The sequence below is a fragment of the Bufo bufo genome, chromosome 3, assembly GCF_905171765.1.
Source record: "Bufo bufo chromosome 3, aBufBuf1.1, whole genome shotgun sequence".
Classification (NCBI taxonomy): domain Eukaryota; kingdom Metazoa; phylum Chordata; class Amphibia; order Anura; family Bufonidae; genus Bufo; species Bufo bufo.
In genome coordinates this window covers 548,909,270-548,926,436 of record NC_053391.1, presented here as the reverse complement: position 1 = coordinate 548,926,436, position 17,167 = coordinate 548,909,270, and the positions used below count along the sequence as shown (strand labels likewise).

Below are 17,167 nucleotides of genomic sequence, written 5' to 3'. Positions count from 1 at the left end.
CTTCAGGATTTTTTGCCGGAGCAAAAAGCGCAGCATGCTGCGGTATTTTCTCCGGCCAAAAAACGTTCCGTACCGGAACTGAAGACATCCTGATGCATCCTGAACGGATTACTCTCCATTCAGAATGCATTAGGATAATCCTGATCAGTATTCTTCCGGCATAGAGCCCCGACGACGGAACTCTATGCCGGAAGACAATAACGCAAGTGTGAAAGAGCCCTAAAACAGTAGGGCTGGAGGGGTTGGGTGCTGTTTCCATTTTCGCCTCAGGCAGCAGAAAGGCTAGGTGCACCCCTAGCGGCAGGCAGCAGGTAAGTATCCTTTCAGTAGGGCAGGCAGGCTGGGGGAACTTGCTAAATCATCTTTTTTTCCTGGAAAACTCTTTTAAAGGCCGCAACGGTGACCAGCCTCCCTAGTGTCACCTGCGATGCTAGGGAGGCTCTCCCCCGTCGCAGCCTTCTATTGGCTGCTCTCCCATCGCCGGATGTTTTGATCCGCGCAACGTGGAGATGCAGTGGTGGTTGTCAGAAGCGTCGCGGGTGCCAGGTAAGGCTACTTTCACACTTCGGTGCGGATCCGTCTTTTATCTGCACAGACGGATCCGCACCGATAATGCAAACGCTTGTATCCGTTCAGAATGGATCCGTTTGCAATATTCTTTAAAAAGAAAAGTCTAAGTCAAAACGGATCCGTCCTGACTTACATTAAAAGTCAATGGTGGACTGATCCGTTTTCAATTGCACTATATTGTGTCAGTAAACCGGATCCGTCCCCATTGACTTACATTGTGTCAGGACGGATCTGTTTGGCTCCACATTGTCAGACGGACACCAAAACGCTGCAAGCAACTTTTTGGTTTCCCCCTTCAGAGCGGAACGGAGGCAAATTGATGCATTCTGAACGGATCCTTATCCATTCAGAATGCATTGGGGCTGAACTGATCCGTTTTGGAACACTTGTGAGATCCCTGAACAGATCTCACAAACGGACCCAGAAACGCCAGTGTGAAAGAAGCCCAAGACTATAACCAGTATGAGGGGCCTGGACATTTTAGGTATTGGATAAGCCTAGTTACAAGTGACTGGGGGGCTTGCACTTTCCTGGACTGTCATCACCTTATAATAAATGTAGCGTGTTCTCAATACTCTGAGCTTTCTACACCTAGATCTGATACATTAAGGATCGAAGGCCCAGAAAAAAAATCAGATTGGCCCCCAGGTGACTGGCGATACCGCACCCGTCTATGGGATCAGATCCAACCAACGAAGCCCGTGCTGGGCGTTATCTCCACCGCGGCGCTTATACATCAAGAACAGTATTAAAAAAGTTTTAAAAAAAAGTTCAGTGATGGCCAGCAGATGGCGCTGCAGACAGAAGCCTCGGGGATGCCGCGGTAATAGCGCAAAGGGGCGGGGACACGCTGCCGCCAAGTCCCATACCTCAACACGCCGCCTCCCCTCCCCCTCGGCACTGCGCATGCGCGCATGTCGTCACTTGGGCCGCGCCGCCCCTATATGAAGCAACTGAGGGGCTGACTATTTCCTTTTCCCTCTCCACCCTTCGCCGACGCTGAGGTGCGCGCTCTCCGCTCCGGGACACCAGCGTCCAGCCCGCCGACACCATGATTATTTACAAGGATATTATCACCAGTGAGTAGCACCTTATCACCTCCGCACCGGGCGGAGGTTGTGCCGCTGCTTTCTCTGTGCGGGACGGTAACTTTCGCCGGTGTGTAGGCCGCGGCCGGGAAGCGCCGCCTTCTGCGGGTTCTCTCTGCGGCGGGCTATCACGTGGTGTGTGCCGGTGAGGAGCGCCCTGGCCGGTAACGGGACGTCCATCACCTGTGTACCGCGCCCGCTGCCTCCTCCAGCGCGGGGACCGGCCGGACGCTACTAGTGCGGGGACTGGGGAACTCTAGGGCCGCCATCGTGACGTCTCGCCTCTTGCTTTGCGCGTCATCATCGGGAAATGGGCGGGAAGATGCGGCTGCCGGGAGGGGTGTTGCCGGGCAGATTAGAGCAGGCGGGGCCGGACTGTGCTTCCAGCTGGGCAGCCGCATGGTGGTGGTGTGCGCATGCGTGACCCAGGCCTACGTGTAGGGGCGCCGGCTGTAGAGGTAGGACCCGGCCTTGTACATGTATTCCCCGAGCTTTATGTTCTAACAAAGGTTATAAAAAAAACTGACTAGTACATACTCTGCTTGCTGTCAGTGAATGAGTGTAGAAGCTGGAACCACAGACTTGATCCAGTTGTGTCCTGCTTCTCATCTCTCCTGATACTTTGTGCCTACACTGAAACAAAGGAATACCAGGCTCAGCCGGACCCCTGCTATCCGATACTGATCACCTCCCAGACATGGGTCTGTCAACCCCGGGGCAACTAAATGTTATAGAAAAGCTGCCGCCTTAAAGGGACAGAAACGACCAAGGTTGTTTCACACTGGCGGTTTGGTTTGCCTCCGTTTCGTCTCCATTCCGCTTTGGAGGCTGCCTGCAGTGTTTTGGTGTCCGTCTGACAAAACAGAGCCAAACGGTTCCGTCCTGGCACACAATGTAAGTCAATGGGGACGGATCTGTTTTCTATGGCACAATCTGGCACAGTAGAAAACTGATCCGTCCTCCATTGACTTTCAATGGTGTTCACGACGGATCCGTCTTGGCTATGTTACAGGTAATACAAACTGATCCATTCTGAACGGATGCAGACGGCTGTATTATCTGTGCGGATCAGTCCATGACAGATCCGCACAAAACGTAAGTGTGAAAGTAGCCTAGTCCGGTTCTTGGCTGCATTCAGAACACCCATAAAAGTGAATGGAGGGTGGATGTGCGGCTCCTCTCCCTTTAGTTGGAGCAAAAAATGGCCACAGGGAGAGAAGGGAGCTCATAGGGGGAGTATGTCAGTGTCCTCCAAACACAGGCAGGTTAATTGGGCCCATTCACAATGAAGGCCAACTGGAGAAGTAACTGGTTGGTGCTGCCGATTGTCCGAAAACTCCTTAGGCGGAGGCCAGACCGCCAACCGGGTGAGCAATTGTACTTAGTGAAGTAGACGCCCCACATGCTAGCAGTGAACGGCTGTCTCTGGTCCCTTCCTCTGCAGCCTCAGACTTGATAAAGGGGTCTGTAGCACCTTATGTCCACACTCACTTGACTCCTATGGTCCAATGGAGCTCCTTCACTTGGAGAGCCGGGAGATCTGGTGCTGGGTGCGGGGCCCACCTCTGGGGCCTGCTATCTGTCATTGATGGCACATTCTAGCCTCTAGTTATCTGTCAGCGTCTGGGGTGGGCCAGTGCCCATATCGCTTGGTGCTTGTCCTTCTGCCAGTGAAGGTTTCAATGAGGAGATCTGTGTAGGTGCTGTATATAACACAGCCTTTCCATGGAGGATTGGGTGTCTGAAACCTGCCCATCCTGACTTAGTACCTAGATGGCATTGTCTTGGTTAATTGACTGTCTTGTTTCAGCTTTTTATGCTTTTTTGTTTCAGATGATGAGATGTTCTCAGACATCTACAAAGTTAAAGAGAGCTGCAATGGGTTGTGTGTAGAGGTCGATGGAAAGGTAGCTGCTGGTTTCCTTCCTTCTGGGAGCATCTATACAGTTCATTACTTACTCTATACCTTGTTCTGTCTTTTAAAACTTCATATTTTTTTTTTTTTTCTAGATGGTCACCAGAGTTGAAGGTCAGATCGATGATACTCTTATCGGTGGCAATGCGTCTGCAGAGGGTTTTGATGAAGGGTCAGATGCAACAACGGTCACTGGGGTTGACATAGTATTAAACCACAAACTTCAGGAAACTGGCTTCACCAAGGAGTCATACAAATCTTATATTAAGGACTATATGAAAGCGTAAGTGATCTGACCTGAGGTTGCACAGCTTTGCGTTTTGGATGTATGTTTTAATTTGTTTCACTGTGGGCACCATGCATAAGATGCTGGATGTGCCCCATCTGTGTATTGTACAGAAAAGCGAGCCGGACAGGACGCCATCCCTCTTTTGGTGAAGTGGTTAATCTTGATTGGTTCTCTGGATCCAGGAAAAAAAAACTGTTCTCTTCTCTCCCTCCCCCCCCCCCCCTTCTCTAAATTGCTGTATGGAAGGTATCCATACAGCTCATAATGTAGTGGATGTGCTCATTGTGTGCAATCATTTACACCTGGGATGCTCAACCTGCCAGCTGTTAAACTACAACTCCCATGCTCTGCTTTAAGCTGTCTGGGCATGCTGGGAGTTGTAGTTTTGTAACAGCTGGAGGGCCACCGGTTGGGCATTTGACTTGTACAATTGCGGCGTCCTACATATGTTAAGACACCTGTTGCTGAATTCAGAGAACCCCGTTCCCAGAACATATAGGCTTCCAAGGCCACTGATGTGAACATGCACAATCCTGGTCACATTAGTGACTGCAGTGTGACAGTCGGTACTGTGTATTGTACAGAAAAGCGAACAGGACAGGATGCCATCACTCTTTTGGTGAAGTGGCTAAGCTCCATTCAAGTGGCTGGAGGACCCTGGGGTCTGTCCACCACCAAGCACTGCTCCTATAGAAGTGAATGGTAGTGCACTGCGCATGCGCCCTCCATTCATTTCCATGGGGCAGATGGAAATGGCTGAGCCAGCACTCTGCTATTCTCGACAGCCCCATAGAAATTAATGGAGTCACTCTCTCCCTCAGCCCTGTACCACGCTGACAATAAGACAGATATAGGAGGCGAGTGCGGCCTCCTCACTGTTTACCGCCGGCCCAGTGACGTCATGACTAGTAACTAGCGTGGGCGGGGCTAAGCTCCATTCAAGTGAACAGAGCTTAGCACCGTGCCACCAATGATTAACATCTAATACAGATATAGGAGGCGGGTGCGGCAGCAGAATCATACACCTGCACCCGATCTAGGTGCTGCACCTGAGGGGTTAACTGCTGTGGTTTGCAGCACCCTGTCAGAGGTTTAATGATTATGCCGCTGTATCTGTATTAGACGTTAATTATCATTGGTGGTGCAGTGTGCTTCTCCCCCCCCCCCCCCCCCCCCCCCCCCCCTTGCATAGTATGAGTAATTGGCCCCTCACCCAGTATTAATCATTGGTGGCAGTGGCCACAGGGTCCCCTCCTCCTCATTGGTGGCAGCTTCTGACCGGAGCCCCAGCAGTGTAATCCTGGGGCTCTGCTCGGTTACCATTGCAGCCAGGATGCTACTAAAGCCCTGGCTGCCATGTTAATCTCCCTGCTGCTGTGTGCACGAACCACAGGGCAGCAGGGAGTGTGAAGTCCTATTCACCCTAAAAGATCCCAGGTTCTAGCCCCTAAGGGGGAAATGGTTATTAAATAAAAAGTAAAAATTATTAAAGGGGTTCGGCACTTTGTTTTAATTGATCTATCCTCTGGATAGATCAGCTTCTGATCGGGGGTCTGACACCTGGGACCCCCTCTGATCAGCTGTTTGAGAAGGCTCAGCTGTTTACTGCTGGCCCAGTGACGTCACAACTAGTAACTAGCGTGGGCTAAGCTCCATTTAAGTGAACATGGTTTAACCGCGCCCACGCTAGTTGATACTAGTCGTGGCGTCAGTGGGCCGGAGGTAAAAAGTGAGAAGGCCATGCTGCGGCCTCCTCAAACAGCTGATTGGCAGGGGGTCTGGGTTTCGGACCCACACTGATCAGTGCAGAACCCCTTCAAGTATAAAATCACCCCCTTTCCCAATTTTACATATAATATATAAACAATAAATAAATAAACATATTCCATATTGCCATGTCTGAAAAGTCCCAACTATATTAAAATGTAAAAAAAATCTCCAATGCTGTAACAGAAAAAAATTAATAAACCGATTCCCCATGTTTAAGTCACCTTGTCTGTCCGTCCCCCAAAAAAATAGGATAGGACTGTTCAATTATGGGCTGGAAGTTCCATAAAATGCAGAATGCACGCTGCTTTTTATTTTTGACATGGTATCGACTATTGCAATACTTATTTTTTTTAATGGTATTGAAACGGAATAAAAATTTTGGTATCGCAACAACCCTAGTAACAAATATGTCCCTGATATTGTCCCAATCCTCAGCCTGTGCAAATGGGCCTTTAGTGTGGCAATGATGACCATCTTAGGACACCTTTGGAGGCTTTGCTCCCATGAAACAGATCTCAAGTCTGAGCCATCACTCATATAAATGCAAGCGTGGATATTGATGGAATGGGGTGCATGCTATGGATACAGACTCTACATTTTCATTTTTTTTTTTTTTTTTTTTTAAGCATCAAAGCTAAACTTGAGGAAAGCAATCCAGAAAGAGTAAAGCCTTTTATGAATGGGGCTGCAGAAAAGATCAAACTCATTCTTGGAAACTTTAAAAGTTATCAGGTAATATTTTTTTTATATTGGGAATTGGCATTTCACAGTTCAGTTGTCCAAGTCTAAGCATGTTGGTGGTTTAGTTTTTTACAGGCGAGACAATGAATCCAGAAGGAATGGTCGCTCTTCTAGATTTCCGTGAGGATGGAGTAACACCTTATTTGACTTTCTTCAAGGATGGCCTAGAACTAGAAAAATGTGTAAGTTTGTCTCAGCTCCTGTGGGGGGGGGGGTTCCTTTAAGAGCGAGAAGCAGATCCATTTCTCACTTCCATTTTGAGTGTAATTCAGACTAATGGTGTGGGCCCCATAGAAATAATTGGGAGCATTCTTGATATAGGTGTGGGTCCTGCACCTATAGGACAATGGCCCCCATTGTCCATGATGACACAACCCCTTTAATGCAGTTTTGGAAGTCAATATCAAGAGTGGATCATGGGAGGAGTGAAGGTATAAAGGCTAGATACGACTCAATTCTGCAGCAATTAACTGTAATATACGCACATGGGAACTGAAGCCTGGTGCACATCTGAGCATGCTCATTACAGCATGTGGTTGGGTTCTCCAGAAATGACTGAATTGGCTGCCAGCTTCATGTCCTTTGTGCACTAGTTTTGGTAAGTCTGTCTGCTATGCATCTATTGATAGACCATAAGCCTCATTCTGTTGCTTTTTGGTTTGCACTAAGATGCTATAGAAATTTTCCCCGCGCTTTCTGTGTGTCCACCCTGTGACTAAGCAGATTGAATAGAGGAATACATAGAATGTGTTCTGTCGCACCAGATGCTTATATCTGCTCTTTCCTTCACAGTAACGGAACTTGGATCATCTGACATTACAATCTGCTGCTTCTTCATCCATACACCAGGATTAAGCAAAGTCTTAAGACTCCCCTCAAACTGGACTGTTATCATGCAAAGTTTGTTTTGACCCTAAATTATTGGGGTGGAGACTATTTTAAACTTGTCATTTAGTCCCAATAAAGTCATTCTCCACTCTAAGTGATGCATCTGTTCTGTTTCCTGCCTTTCGATCTGTTTTTGTATTTTGAAGTCTGTCTCCTTAGTGGATTCTGTGTGAACATCCTTATTTTTTTTTTTTAACTGCCATGAAAAAAACTCCTGCGGATAAATCTATAGGAAGACATTGACTGGTCTGGTTCTTGCCTTCAGAAAGTATTGTAATTGCAATCTGACACTCTTTATAAATGGTCTGGGCAATGCCTACACACAGCAGGCCTCCTGCAGTAAAATGGAGCAGTGGCTACTACTTTGCTCTAATGCATTCTGAATGGAAAGGGATCTGCTCAGAATGCATCAGTTTGCCCCCGATCAGTCTCCATTCCGCTTTGGAGGCGGACACAAACGCAGCTCGACAAAACTGAGCTGAACTGATCTGACACATAATGTAAGTCAATGGGGATGGATCTGTTTTCTATGGCACAATAGATCCATCCTCCATTGACTTTCAATGGTGTTCAAGACGGATCCGTCTTTGCTATGTTAAAGATAATGCAAACAGATCCGTTCTGAACGGATGCAAACGTTTGTATTATCTGAACTGATCTGTCCGTGCAGATCCATGACTGATCTGCACCAAATGCAAGTGTGAAAGTAGCCTTAGATGGTTAGCTGAATGTTCATTTGGCCCACAGCTAGACCATGCTGAGGTGTGAGGGGCATAAGATGTTGCCAGATCCATCAGCTTCATCCATCCATGTTTAGTGATTCCGGAGCAGGAAACTTCTGTCATGGGCACAATTAAGCCATATGGACAACGGTCTACATGAGTTCACCTTTTAAGGTCCACTCACATGTCCAAGTGTTTTGCGATCTGCAAAACACTGACACCCGGCCATGGCATATGGCTGCACATTATAGAAATGCCTTTTTTTTGTCAGTGTCTGCAGACAAGAATAGGACATGTTCTCTTTTTTTTTTTTTTTTTTTTTTTTCCCTTTTCAGTATTCTAACAAAGTTTTAATGCAAATTGACTTCAGATGTTTCATGCAGAGCTGACTTGCTCATCCTGATCAGTAACCCACGGCACTCATGGGGTTTGAGACCACTGTTCTAATGATTGGTGGGGGGTCCCAGCAGTAGGACCACTACTGGTCTAATAGTTATCCCCCTAGTCACAGAAAAGAGATGACTTAAAGGGCTTCTGTCACCCACAACAAATTTCATTTTTGTGCTTGTTAAAATCCTTATTGGACGACCATTCCCTATATAGGGCTCTTACCTTGTTCTGTGGCTTTGTTTCATTAAAAATCGATCTTTTAAAATATGCAAATGACTTCACTACCAGCAAGTAGGGCCTACTTGCTGGTAGCTGCCCCTCCTGTTGATTGACGGGGCCAGCGAGGGCTCTCCTCCTCTGGCTGACCCGGTCAGCATTTCAAATCCCGCACCTGTCTTCATTCAGCGCATGCGCTCTGAGGAGGACACTCGCCTCCTCAGCACTCCCTCAGTGCGCCTGCACCGATGACTTCTTCTCTTTCGGTGATGTCATTGGCGCAGGCGCACTAAGGGAGTGCTGAGGAGGCGAGCGTCCTTCTCTCAGAGCACCTGTGCCGAATGAAGACAGGTGTGGGGTTTGAAATGCTGACAGGGCCAGCCGGAGGAGAGCACTCGCTGGCCCTGTCAAACAGGAAGGGGTTTTTTTTTTTTTTTTTTTTTGTTTAAAGGAGCATGCGGCGGCTACCAGCAAGTAGACTCCCTACTTGCTGGTAGTGAAGTCATTTGCATATTTAAAACTTTTTTTTTTTTTTTTATGAAACAAAGCCACGTAACGTAAGAGCCCTATATAGGGAATAGTCGTCCAATAAGGATTTTAACAAGCCCAAAAATGAAAAATGTCTTTTGGGGGTGACAGAAGCCCTTTAATAGAACTAGGATACCCATTTAACTGCACTCAGAGTAATATCCCATCCTGAGACTGGCAATGGCTTTTTTTTTTTTTTTTTATTCCCTCCATGGCCTTAAAGGGTGTCTACCACTTCGTTTTCACATAATTAGCTTTCAGACACTAGCGATCCGCTAGTGTCTGCTCTACCAAACCATCCTAATATAATAGCTTTTGGTGCAGCCGTTTCGCTAAAAAAAACACTTATATTGATAATGAGCCTCTAGGTGCTATGGGGGTGTCATTAGCACTAGAGGCTTGGTCTACCTTCACAAAATGCTGCCGCCCAGCACGTCCCTCCAGCCCGCCCATCTCCTCCGGAATGCGATCCTCCCTGTGAGCCAGCGGATAAATTCTCGCGCATGCGCTGTGCGCGTCTGTATTTGGTGCATGCGCAGTGAATGACCGCTTTCTGCACAGACATCTCCACTGCGCCTGTTCCTCGGAGCACTATGACATCATCAGTGCAGTGGAGATGTCTGAGCAGGGAAGCGGTCAGACATTCACTGCGCATGTGCCGAATACATACGCTCACAGGGAGGATCGCATTCCGGAGGAGATGGGCGGGCTGGAGGGATGCGGTAGAAACACTTTAAAGCCACTTTCATGTAGGTGTATTTTGCAATAGAACATAGAAGAGGTACAAAGCCTTTCCATACAGTGTTGGACCCACTCCTGCTTTTGGCATACAAGTTCTGTTGCAACAGTCTGAAAGATGTCCAAAAATACTGCTCCTGTATGGAGCCATAGATTGACTACACCAACTCTTCCTGATTCTTGGTGTGGAAATGTGGCTTTGCCACAGATTTCATCCTCTGCATTGCAAAGAGGTAAACTTGTGTGTATACATATATTCTGGAACAGACACACCACTGTATGTGGATGAAACTTATAACAAATCGCAACACTTCAACATGGATTTTTCTACATGTTGTAAATGGTCACCATAAATAAAGGCAACACCATGACATTGAAGTGCTGGAACTATGTTTATTCTATCACCAAAGGTCTTACCTGACTTGCTCTGTGCACTGGGGGTTAATGACTATTACCAGGTGAGCTGGAATTTTATAAAAAAATCTAATCTGCTCCTACACACAATAAGACCTTCTGCACATGACCATTGTTTGGTTCCACACCTAGACACATTTTTTGCGGATCGGACGCCGACCCCCTTCACTTTCATGGGGTTGTGGACAACACTCCGTCTCTATCTCTTGCTGTTCTGTGGCCCTGCAAAAAAAAAAAATAGAACATGTCCTATTCTTGTCTGTTTTGTGAATAAGAATAGGCATTTCTATTATGGGCACCAGTTCCATTCGCAAACTGTGGAACGCACATGGCAGCATCTGTGTTTTGCGTACATCAAAAACCAGCATGGTCATGTGCATGAGGCCTGAGTATGTTCAGCACACAAACTGAAGAAAAACCGAGTCAGCTTCAGGATTGCTCGTGTCCCTGGCTTTTTTTTTTTTTTTTTTTTTAGGGTTTTTGTGCAGGCAGTCTGCAACAAATTCTGCATAGAAAAATAAAACACCTTTCTACAGACCCTCAGTGGGAATCCTATTTACCTGATTCTCCCACTGCGGTGTCCTGACTCCATTGATTCCCTCAACAATGCAGGTTTACCAGTGTCAACTTCTGTTTTGGCTGCTGCAGCTGTGACATGTCACCCATTTGTGATGTGCCACGCACATGTCAGGTCACATCAGTGCTGTGGCCACATGACTTGTATCAAAACTGATGCTGAGACATGCAGCATCTAAGTGCTAGAGGTGGAGCCCCCGGCATCAGGTAAATATTCCCACTGGGTCTGGCCATGTTGAGGGAATCTATAGGAAAGGGCTGAACTGGTTTTTGTGGCTGTAACAGCTCTGGATCTACTACACCAAACCATAGATCCCTACAGTAACCTAGGCTTTATGTAGAACTGAGGGTTTCATTGTGAGACATTTTCATACATGCTAGAGCAGGGATCAACAACCTTCAGCACTCCACAGCTGCTGTGAAACTACAACTCCCAGCATGCAAACATAACTCCCACAGAAGTGAATGAAGCATTCTGGAAGTTGTAGTTTCTGAACTGCTGCAGTGCCAGAGCAAATCCACACCTACTCATAACTTATGCAGATTTGCTTTTCTGGCACACACGGCCAAATGTTCCAAATTTATTAAGAGCCCTGCATATCTTCCTCCAGCGCGATTCTGATTTTTGACAGCTTTTTGTTCTGCTAAATGATGCTTCAATATGGGACTGCATTGTATTACTTCTCAGTAAGGCTTCGTTCACATCACCGTTCAGCCTTTCTGTTCTCCTGCTCCGTTTAGGACTTCCAACATGCACATGTACTCGGCTGTTCTTGTAACTCCCATAGAGGTGAAAGGAGAATTCTGGGAGTTGTAGTTTTAGAACAGCCATAGTGCCGGAGGTTGCTGATCCCTGCCTTAGGGATTGATCACCCTCACCCCATCTATCTATGAAAATCCTGAGATATACCCTTACCTTGACTAAGCAACTGTGAGTTAAACACATTTAACTGCTCTGGTATCTATTTGCCTGGTTGGGTCCCTGTAAGATATTATCTCCTTAGTGTCACCTTAAAGGGGTTCTTCAGGAATTAAAAAATGAAAATACTTAAATATTATTTTATAATAAATATATTCACAAATACCTTTCATTACTTAGAATGGCTTGATTAGGGATGAGCGAATCGACTTCGGATGAAACATCCGAAGTCGATTCGCATAAAACTTAGTTCTAATACTGAACTCTGTTTCGGTTCCAAGTGGTAACAGGGCAGGCAGTGACAAGTGGCATTTAAAAAGTCACAAAGACAAGGCTTTGCAGCTTTTGTTTATGCCATAAAAATGGCGTTAGGTGATGATAATCTCTCCCATGTCTTTTTTGGTGTACTCCATCATTTCATTTGTCTTTACAGCAGCTGTCTGGCACTGGTTGTAAAAGTTTACTGTTCAACAATAACCCAAGTTTCTTTCAATTTTACCCTTATTATGCAGTTATGTATGGCAGAGTTTCTTTTCCAATTGCAGTAGCTGATGAACCTCTGCCCAAGATTGAGCATCCACATTTAAAGAGAACCTGTCACCAAAAAATCGCTTATTAAGCTGTTCAGAGTACCTTATAGTGCTACATAGTAGTGTCCTATTGCACTTTTTCTTCGTTTTCCAGCATTTAGCCTCATCGAGAAATCGATGTTTTATTCAGCTGCTGCCCCGTGCTTCAAGTCAGGCTTGAAGTCAAGGGGGCAGCGGCCTAGTCGTCTCCAATCCTGCTCTCCCTGCCTCCCGCCGCCTTGATTGACACGCCGCATCTCAGTGCCGGGACCGTGCTCTCAGCCCGCATGCGCAGTAAAGGGCTGCTGTAGCGCGATCCCGACTCCGGCTCGTACACTCAGCCGGCTTCAGTCTCGCAACAGCGCATGCGCCCGCCAGCCTTACATACTCGCGCCCGGCATCTTCTCTACCTGCGCATACAGAGCGTGATCTCGGGCACGCCGCAGAGGCTAGGCACAAGGGTCACGCTCCTCCCAGAGAGCTCCAGCAAAAGGTATTCATCTAAAGTTTTGTCCCCAAGAATGCCTGGGTACAATTTTTGCCACATTACAGTGTCTCTTATATCATAATAAATGATGCTGGAGGTGCCAGGGTTAAAAAAGTGCCACATTATAGTTGCTATATAAGAATAAATGATGCGGGAGGTGCCAGGGTGAAAAAAGTGCCACATTATAGTCGCTATATGAGAATAAATGATGATGGAGGAGCAAGGGTTAAAAAAGTGCCACATTATAGTTGCTATATAAGAATAAATGATGCGGGAGGTGCCAGGGTGAAAAAAGTGCCACATTATAGTCGCTATATGAGAATAAATGATGATGGAGGAGCAAGGGTTAAAAAAGTGCCACATAGTCGCTATATGAGAATAAATGATGCTAGAGGTGCCAGGGTTAAAAAAAAGTGCCACATTATAGTTGCTATATGAGAATAAATGATGCTGGAGGTGCAAGGGTTAAAAAAGTGCCACATTATAGTTGCTTTTATAGGATAATACATGTAGATGGAGGTGCCTGTGTATTATTTTTAAAAACTCAAACAAATGTCCAATAGGACTAACTTACACCTATTATCCTACACCTCCTAGATCCTAAAACATAACCTTTAATAGTTGATCTTTAATATCATCTATAATAATTTATTAAAATGATCAGCGGTCACTCAGTCTTATATTATACTAGTACTAGCCTCCTGCCTATGATATCTATCTGGAGTGAGACTAATTGGCTTAACTGGCTGCGTTCTGCCAGTATTGGTATAAGCACAATGTGATATGTCTTCCTATATAAATAGGCTAGGTGACCTCACTGCTTAAAAACTAAATGTCCACGCTGCCCCCCGACATGTTTCGCCGTGCTCCGGCGTCTTCAGGGGTTTGGGCAGAGTGTGAACGTATACTGGCTCGGCTGGATTATATCACTTCCGTTTATGATGTCATAGATTGTGGGCTGGCTTAGGAGGGTGCATACGTCCGTCTCCCAGTGGCTGATAGGCCATTTGTCAGCTGATGTCTACGCCCCCTCCAACTTTAACCCTTACTTGACATGCGCCGTGCTGTGTCATCAAATTGCGCGGCGCATGTCTGGTAAACATAGACTTTGGGATACTGCACGCTGGCTTATCTTTGACCCATTTCACTGCGCATGTCCTCTGACTTGGTCGCCGCCGCATCTACTTGGTATACTCCATCTACGCATGCGCCAATACTTAGTTATCGGACTTACGTCCCAGGGCTCAATGCGTCCTGTTGCGCATGTCAGAGCACTTGGCTTTCGGCGCTCTCCACGTCGGATACCAAAGTGCGCCTGCGTGAATACTTAGCCGTGATGCGGCGCTTGTCTCCGGACTTTGTAAGTATTAACCACTTCCCCATCTAGTGTGATGTTATGTTATGAGTTGTTATCACTAGGACCTCCATTCCTTGATGATCCAATTTTCTTCTTTTTCATTATGTGTACTCCCATGCCTATAATATGCAGAGATGGGGTAGGATTATCCATGATTTTGATAGTATTTTAATCTAATATCATATGCTAGTTGGGTATTACATGCCAGCGTGCTGTGATCTCTGCATCCAATTACAGATGTTGTTGTGTCAGGGTTTATCTGGTATATTTACCAATCATCGAGATAAATACTAATAATGTAATACTTCCACCTCTGCTTCTTGTCACTTACAGTGGGTTCTGATCTGAATATCCCAAGATGATTGTCTGGCTGTTTGAGGGATCGCGCTTAGGTAGCCTTACCACTACTATCAATAGTGTACATATTGGCTTTAAAGAGGACCTTTCACCGATTCTTACCCTATGAACTAAGTATACATACATGTGGAGCGGCGCCCGGGGATCTCACTGCACTTACTATTATCCCCGGGCGCCGCTCCGTTCTCCCGCTATGTCCTCCGGTATCTCCGTTCCCTAAGTTATGGTAGGCGGAGTCTGCCCTAGCGCTGGCCAATCGCATTGCAGAGCTCACAGCCTGGGAGAAAATAACCTCCCAGGCTGTGAGCTCTGCGCTGCGATTGGCCAGCGCTAGGGCAGACTCCGCCTACCATAACTTAGGGACTGGTATCTCCGCCTACTATAACTTAGTGAACGGAGATACCGGAGGACATAGCAGGAGAACGGAGCGGCGCCCGGGGATAATAGTAAGTGCAGTGAGATCCCCGGGCGCCGCTCTACATATCTGTATAGTTAGTTCATAGGGTAAGAATCGGTGAAAGGTCCTCTTTAAGTTCTTCCATATTTAGGCCACTCTGTATACACTGTGATCGCAATTTCCTCTCTCAACCAGACTTGTCCATCCCTTATGACACTTCTAGTAGTCATCTGGCTATGTTACATTTTGTAGGGCCCCAATCTCCGGGGGGGGGGGGGGGGGGGGGGGGGAAGACGGACGAATGAACTCCCCTATTTGCCATTATTGCCTATCTGGGTTCTTTTATTTCCCTATATTTTATTTTTAGCCTTGCCAAGTATGCTTCTTAGTTTGTTGTTTACTGTATTTATCATTTGTTAGTGGTATCTTATCATTTACTTTCCTTTTCTTTTTAGGTGGGGATATAATCTACAGAAAGGATGAATATGTGAACCCTTCGTTGAGGCCTCTTGGGGATAAGCTGTTGAGCAGGTAAATCCATTTGGTCTCCTCTTGTTGGAGTTTCCTATCTATATCCCCTTTACGTGGACCTGGGTTCACCTTTGTCACTCCCCAAAATTTTATCCCTGAGCTGTTTCCTTTATGTTTTTCTCTAATGTGTCTGGCTAGGCTGGTGTCCTCCCCTGTGTTGATACTGCTCAGGTGTCTAGATATTCTCCTTCTTAGTTCTTGGGTGGTCTTCCCCACGTACAACTTAGGACAGTCACACCTGATGACGTACACCACTCCTTTTGTTTTACAATTAATGTAATCTCTTATTTCGTAACTTTTCCCATCTGCTGGATTCTCAAACATTTTTGTAGTTGCCATCCGGCCGCAAAATATACAATCCCCACATGGGTATGATCCCTTATGACATGCGCAGTGAAATGGGTCAAAGATAAGCCAGCGTGCAGTATCCCAAAGTCTATGTTTACCAGACATGCGCCGCGCAATTTGATGACACAGCACGGCGCATGTCAAGTAAGGGTTAAAGTTGGAGGGGGCGTAGACATCAGCTGACAAGTGGCCTATCAGCCACTGGGAGACGGACGTATGCACCCTCCTAAGCCAGCCCACAATCTATGACATCATAAACGGAAGTGATATAATCCAGCCGAGCCAGTATACGTTCACACTCTGCCCAAACCCCTGAAGACGCCGGAGCACGGCGAAACATGTCGGGGGGCAGCGTGGACATTTAGTTTTTAAGCAGTGAGGTCACCTAGCCTATTTATATAGGAAGACATATCACATTGTGCTTATACCAATACTGGCAGCGCGCAGCCAGTTAAGCCAATTAGTCTCACTCCAGATAGATATCATAGGCAGGAGGCTAGTACTAGTATAATATAAGACTGAGTGACCGCTGATCATTTTAATAAATTATTATAGATGATATTAAAGATCAACTATTAAAGGTTATGTTTTAGGATCTAGGAGGTGTAGGATAATAGGTGTAAGTTAGTCCTATTGGACATTTGTTTGAGTTATTGAATAAAACACCACATCCTAACACCATAAGGGGAATATAGCGATTTTGTGTATTATTTTTGACACTTTAGATGAATACCTGTTGCTGGAGCTCTCTGGGAGGAGCGTGACCCTTGTGCCTAGCCTCTGCGGCGTGCCCGAGATCACGCTCTGTATGCGCAGGTAGAGAAGATGCCGGGCGCGAGTATGTAAGGCTGGCGGGCCTGTAGCGAGACTGAAGCCGGCTGAGTGTACGAGCCGGAGCCGGGATCGCGCTACAGCAGCCCTTTACTGCGCATGCGGGCTGAGAGCGTGGTCCCGGCACTGAGATGCGGCGTGTCAATCAAGGCGGCGGGAGGCGGGGAGAGCAGGATTGGAGACGACTAGGCCGCTGCCCCCTTGACTTCAAGCCTGACTTGAAGCACGGGGCAGCAGCTGAATAAAACATTGATTTCTTAATGAGGCTAAATGCTGGAAAACGAAGAAAAAGTGCAATAGGACACTACTATGTAGCACTATAAGGTACTCTGAACAGCTTAATAAGCGATTTTTTGGTGACAGGTTCCCTTTAAGGACATAAATATAAACAAATAGCTCTAGATCTTCAGATGACCCCGCTATGGCTTACTAGCAGAGGATAAGATATTAGGTCCCCTTCTGAGTATCGATCCAAAAATCACGTACACTAAGGCCACTAACCTTGCTTCCACAATAGCCCCTACAG

The 17,167-nt window shown here is 46.5% G+C and overlaps 1 protein-coding gene and 2 non-coding genes across 3 annotated transcripts; all 3 read left to right on the top strand.

Moving 5' to 3' along the window:
* Positions 1-1,491: 1,491 nt before the first annotated feature.
* On the top strand, positions 1,492-7,355 carry TPT1 (tumor protein, translationally-controlled 1). Its single transcript, XM_040425435.1, has 6 exons — positions 1,492-1,649; positions 3,492-3,565; positions 3,669-3,856; positions 6,259-6,364; positions 6,439-6,555; positions 7,166-7,355. The coding sequence occupies exons 1-6, from the start codon at positions 1,622-1,624 to the stop codon at positions 7,166-7,168; spliced, it is 516 nt and encodes a 171-aa protein (XP_040281369.1). The 5' UTR covers positions 1,492-1,621; the 3' UTR covers positions 7,169-7,355.
* On the top strand, positions 6,091-6,162 carry LOC120996821. Its single transcript, XR_005777922.1, has one exon. It is a non-coding gene; the product is annotated as a small nucleolar RNA SNORD58 (small nucleolar RNA).
* LOC120996833 lies at positions 6,987-7,117 on the top strand. Its single transcript, XR_005777932.1, has one exon. It is a non-coding gene; the product is annotated as a small nucleolar RNA SNORA31 (small nucleolar RNA).
* Positions 7,356-17,167: the final 9,812 nt, after the last annotated feature.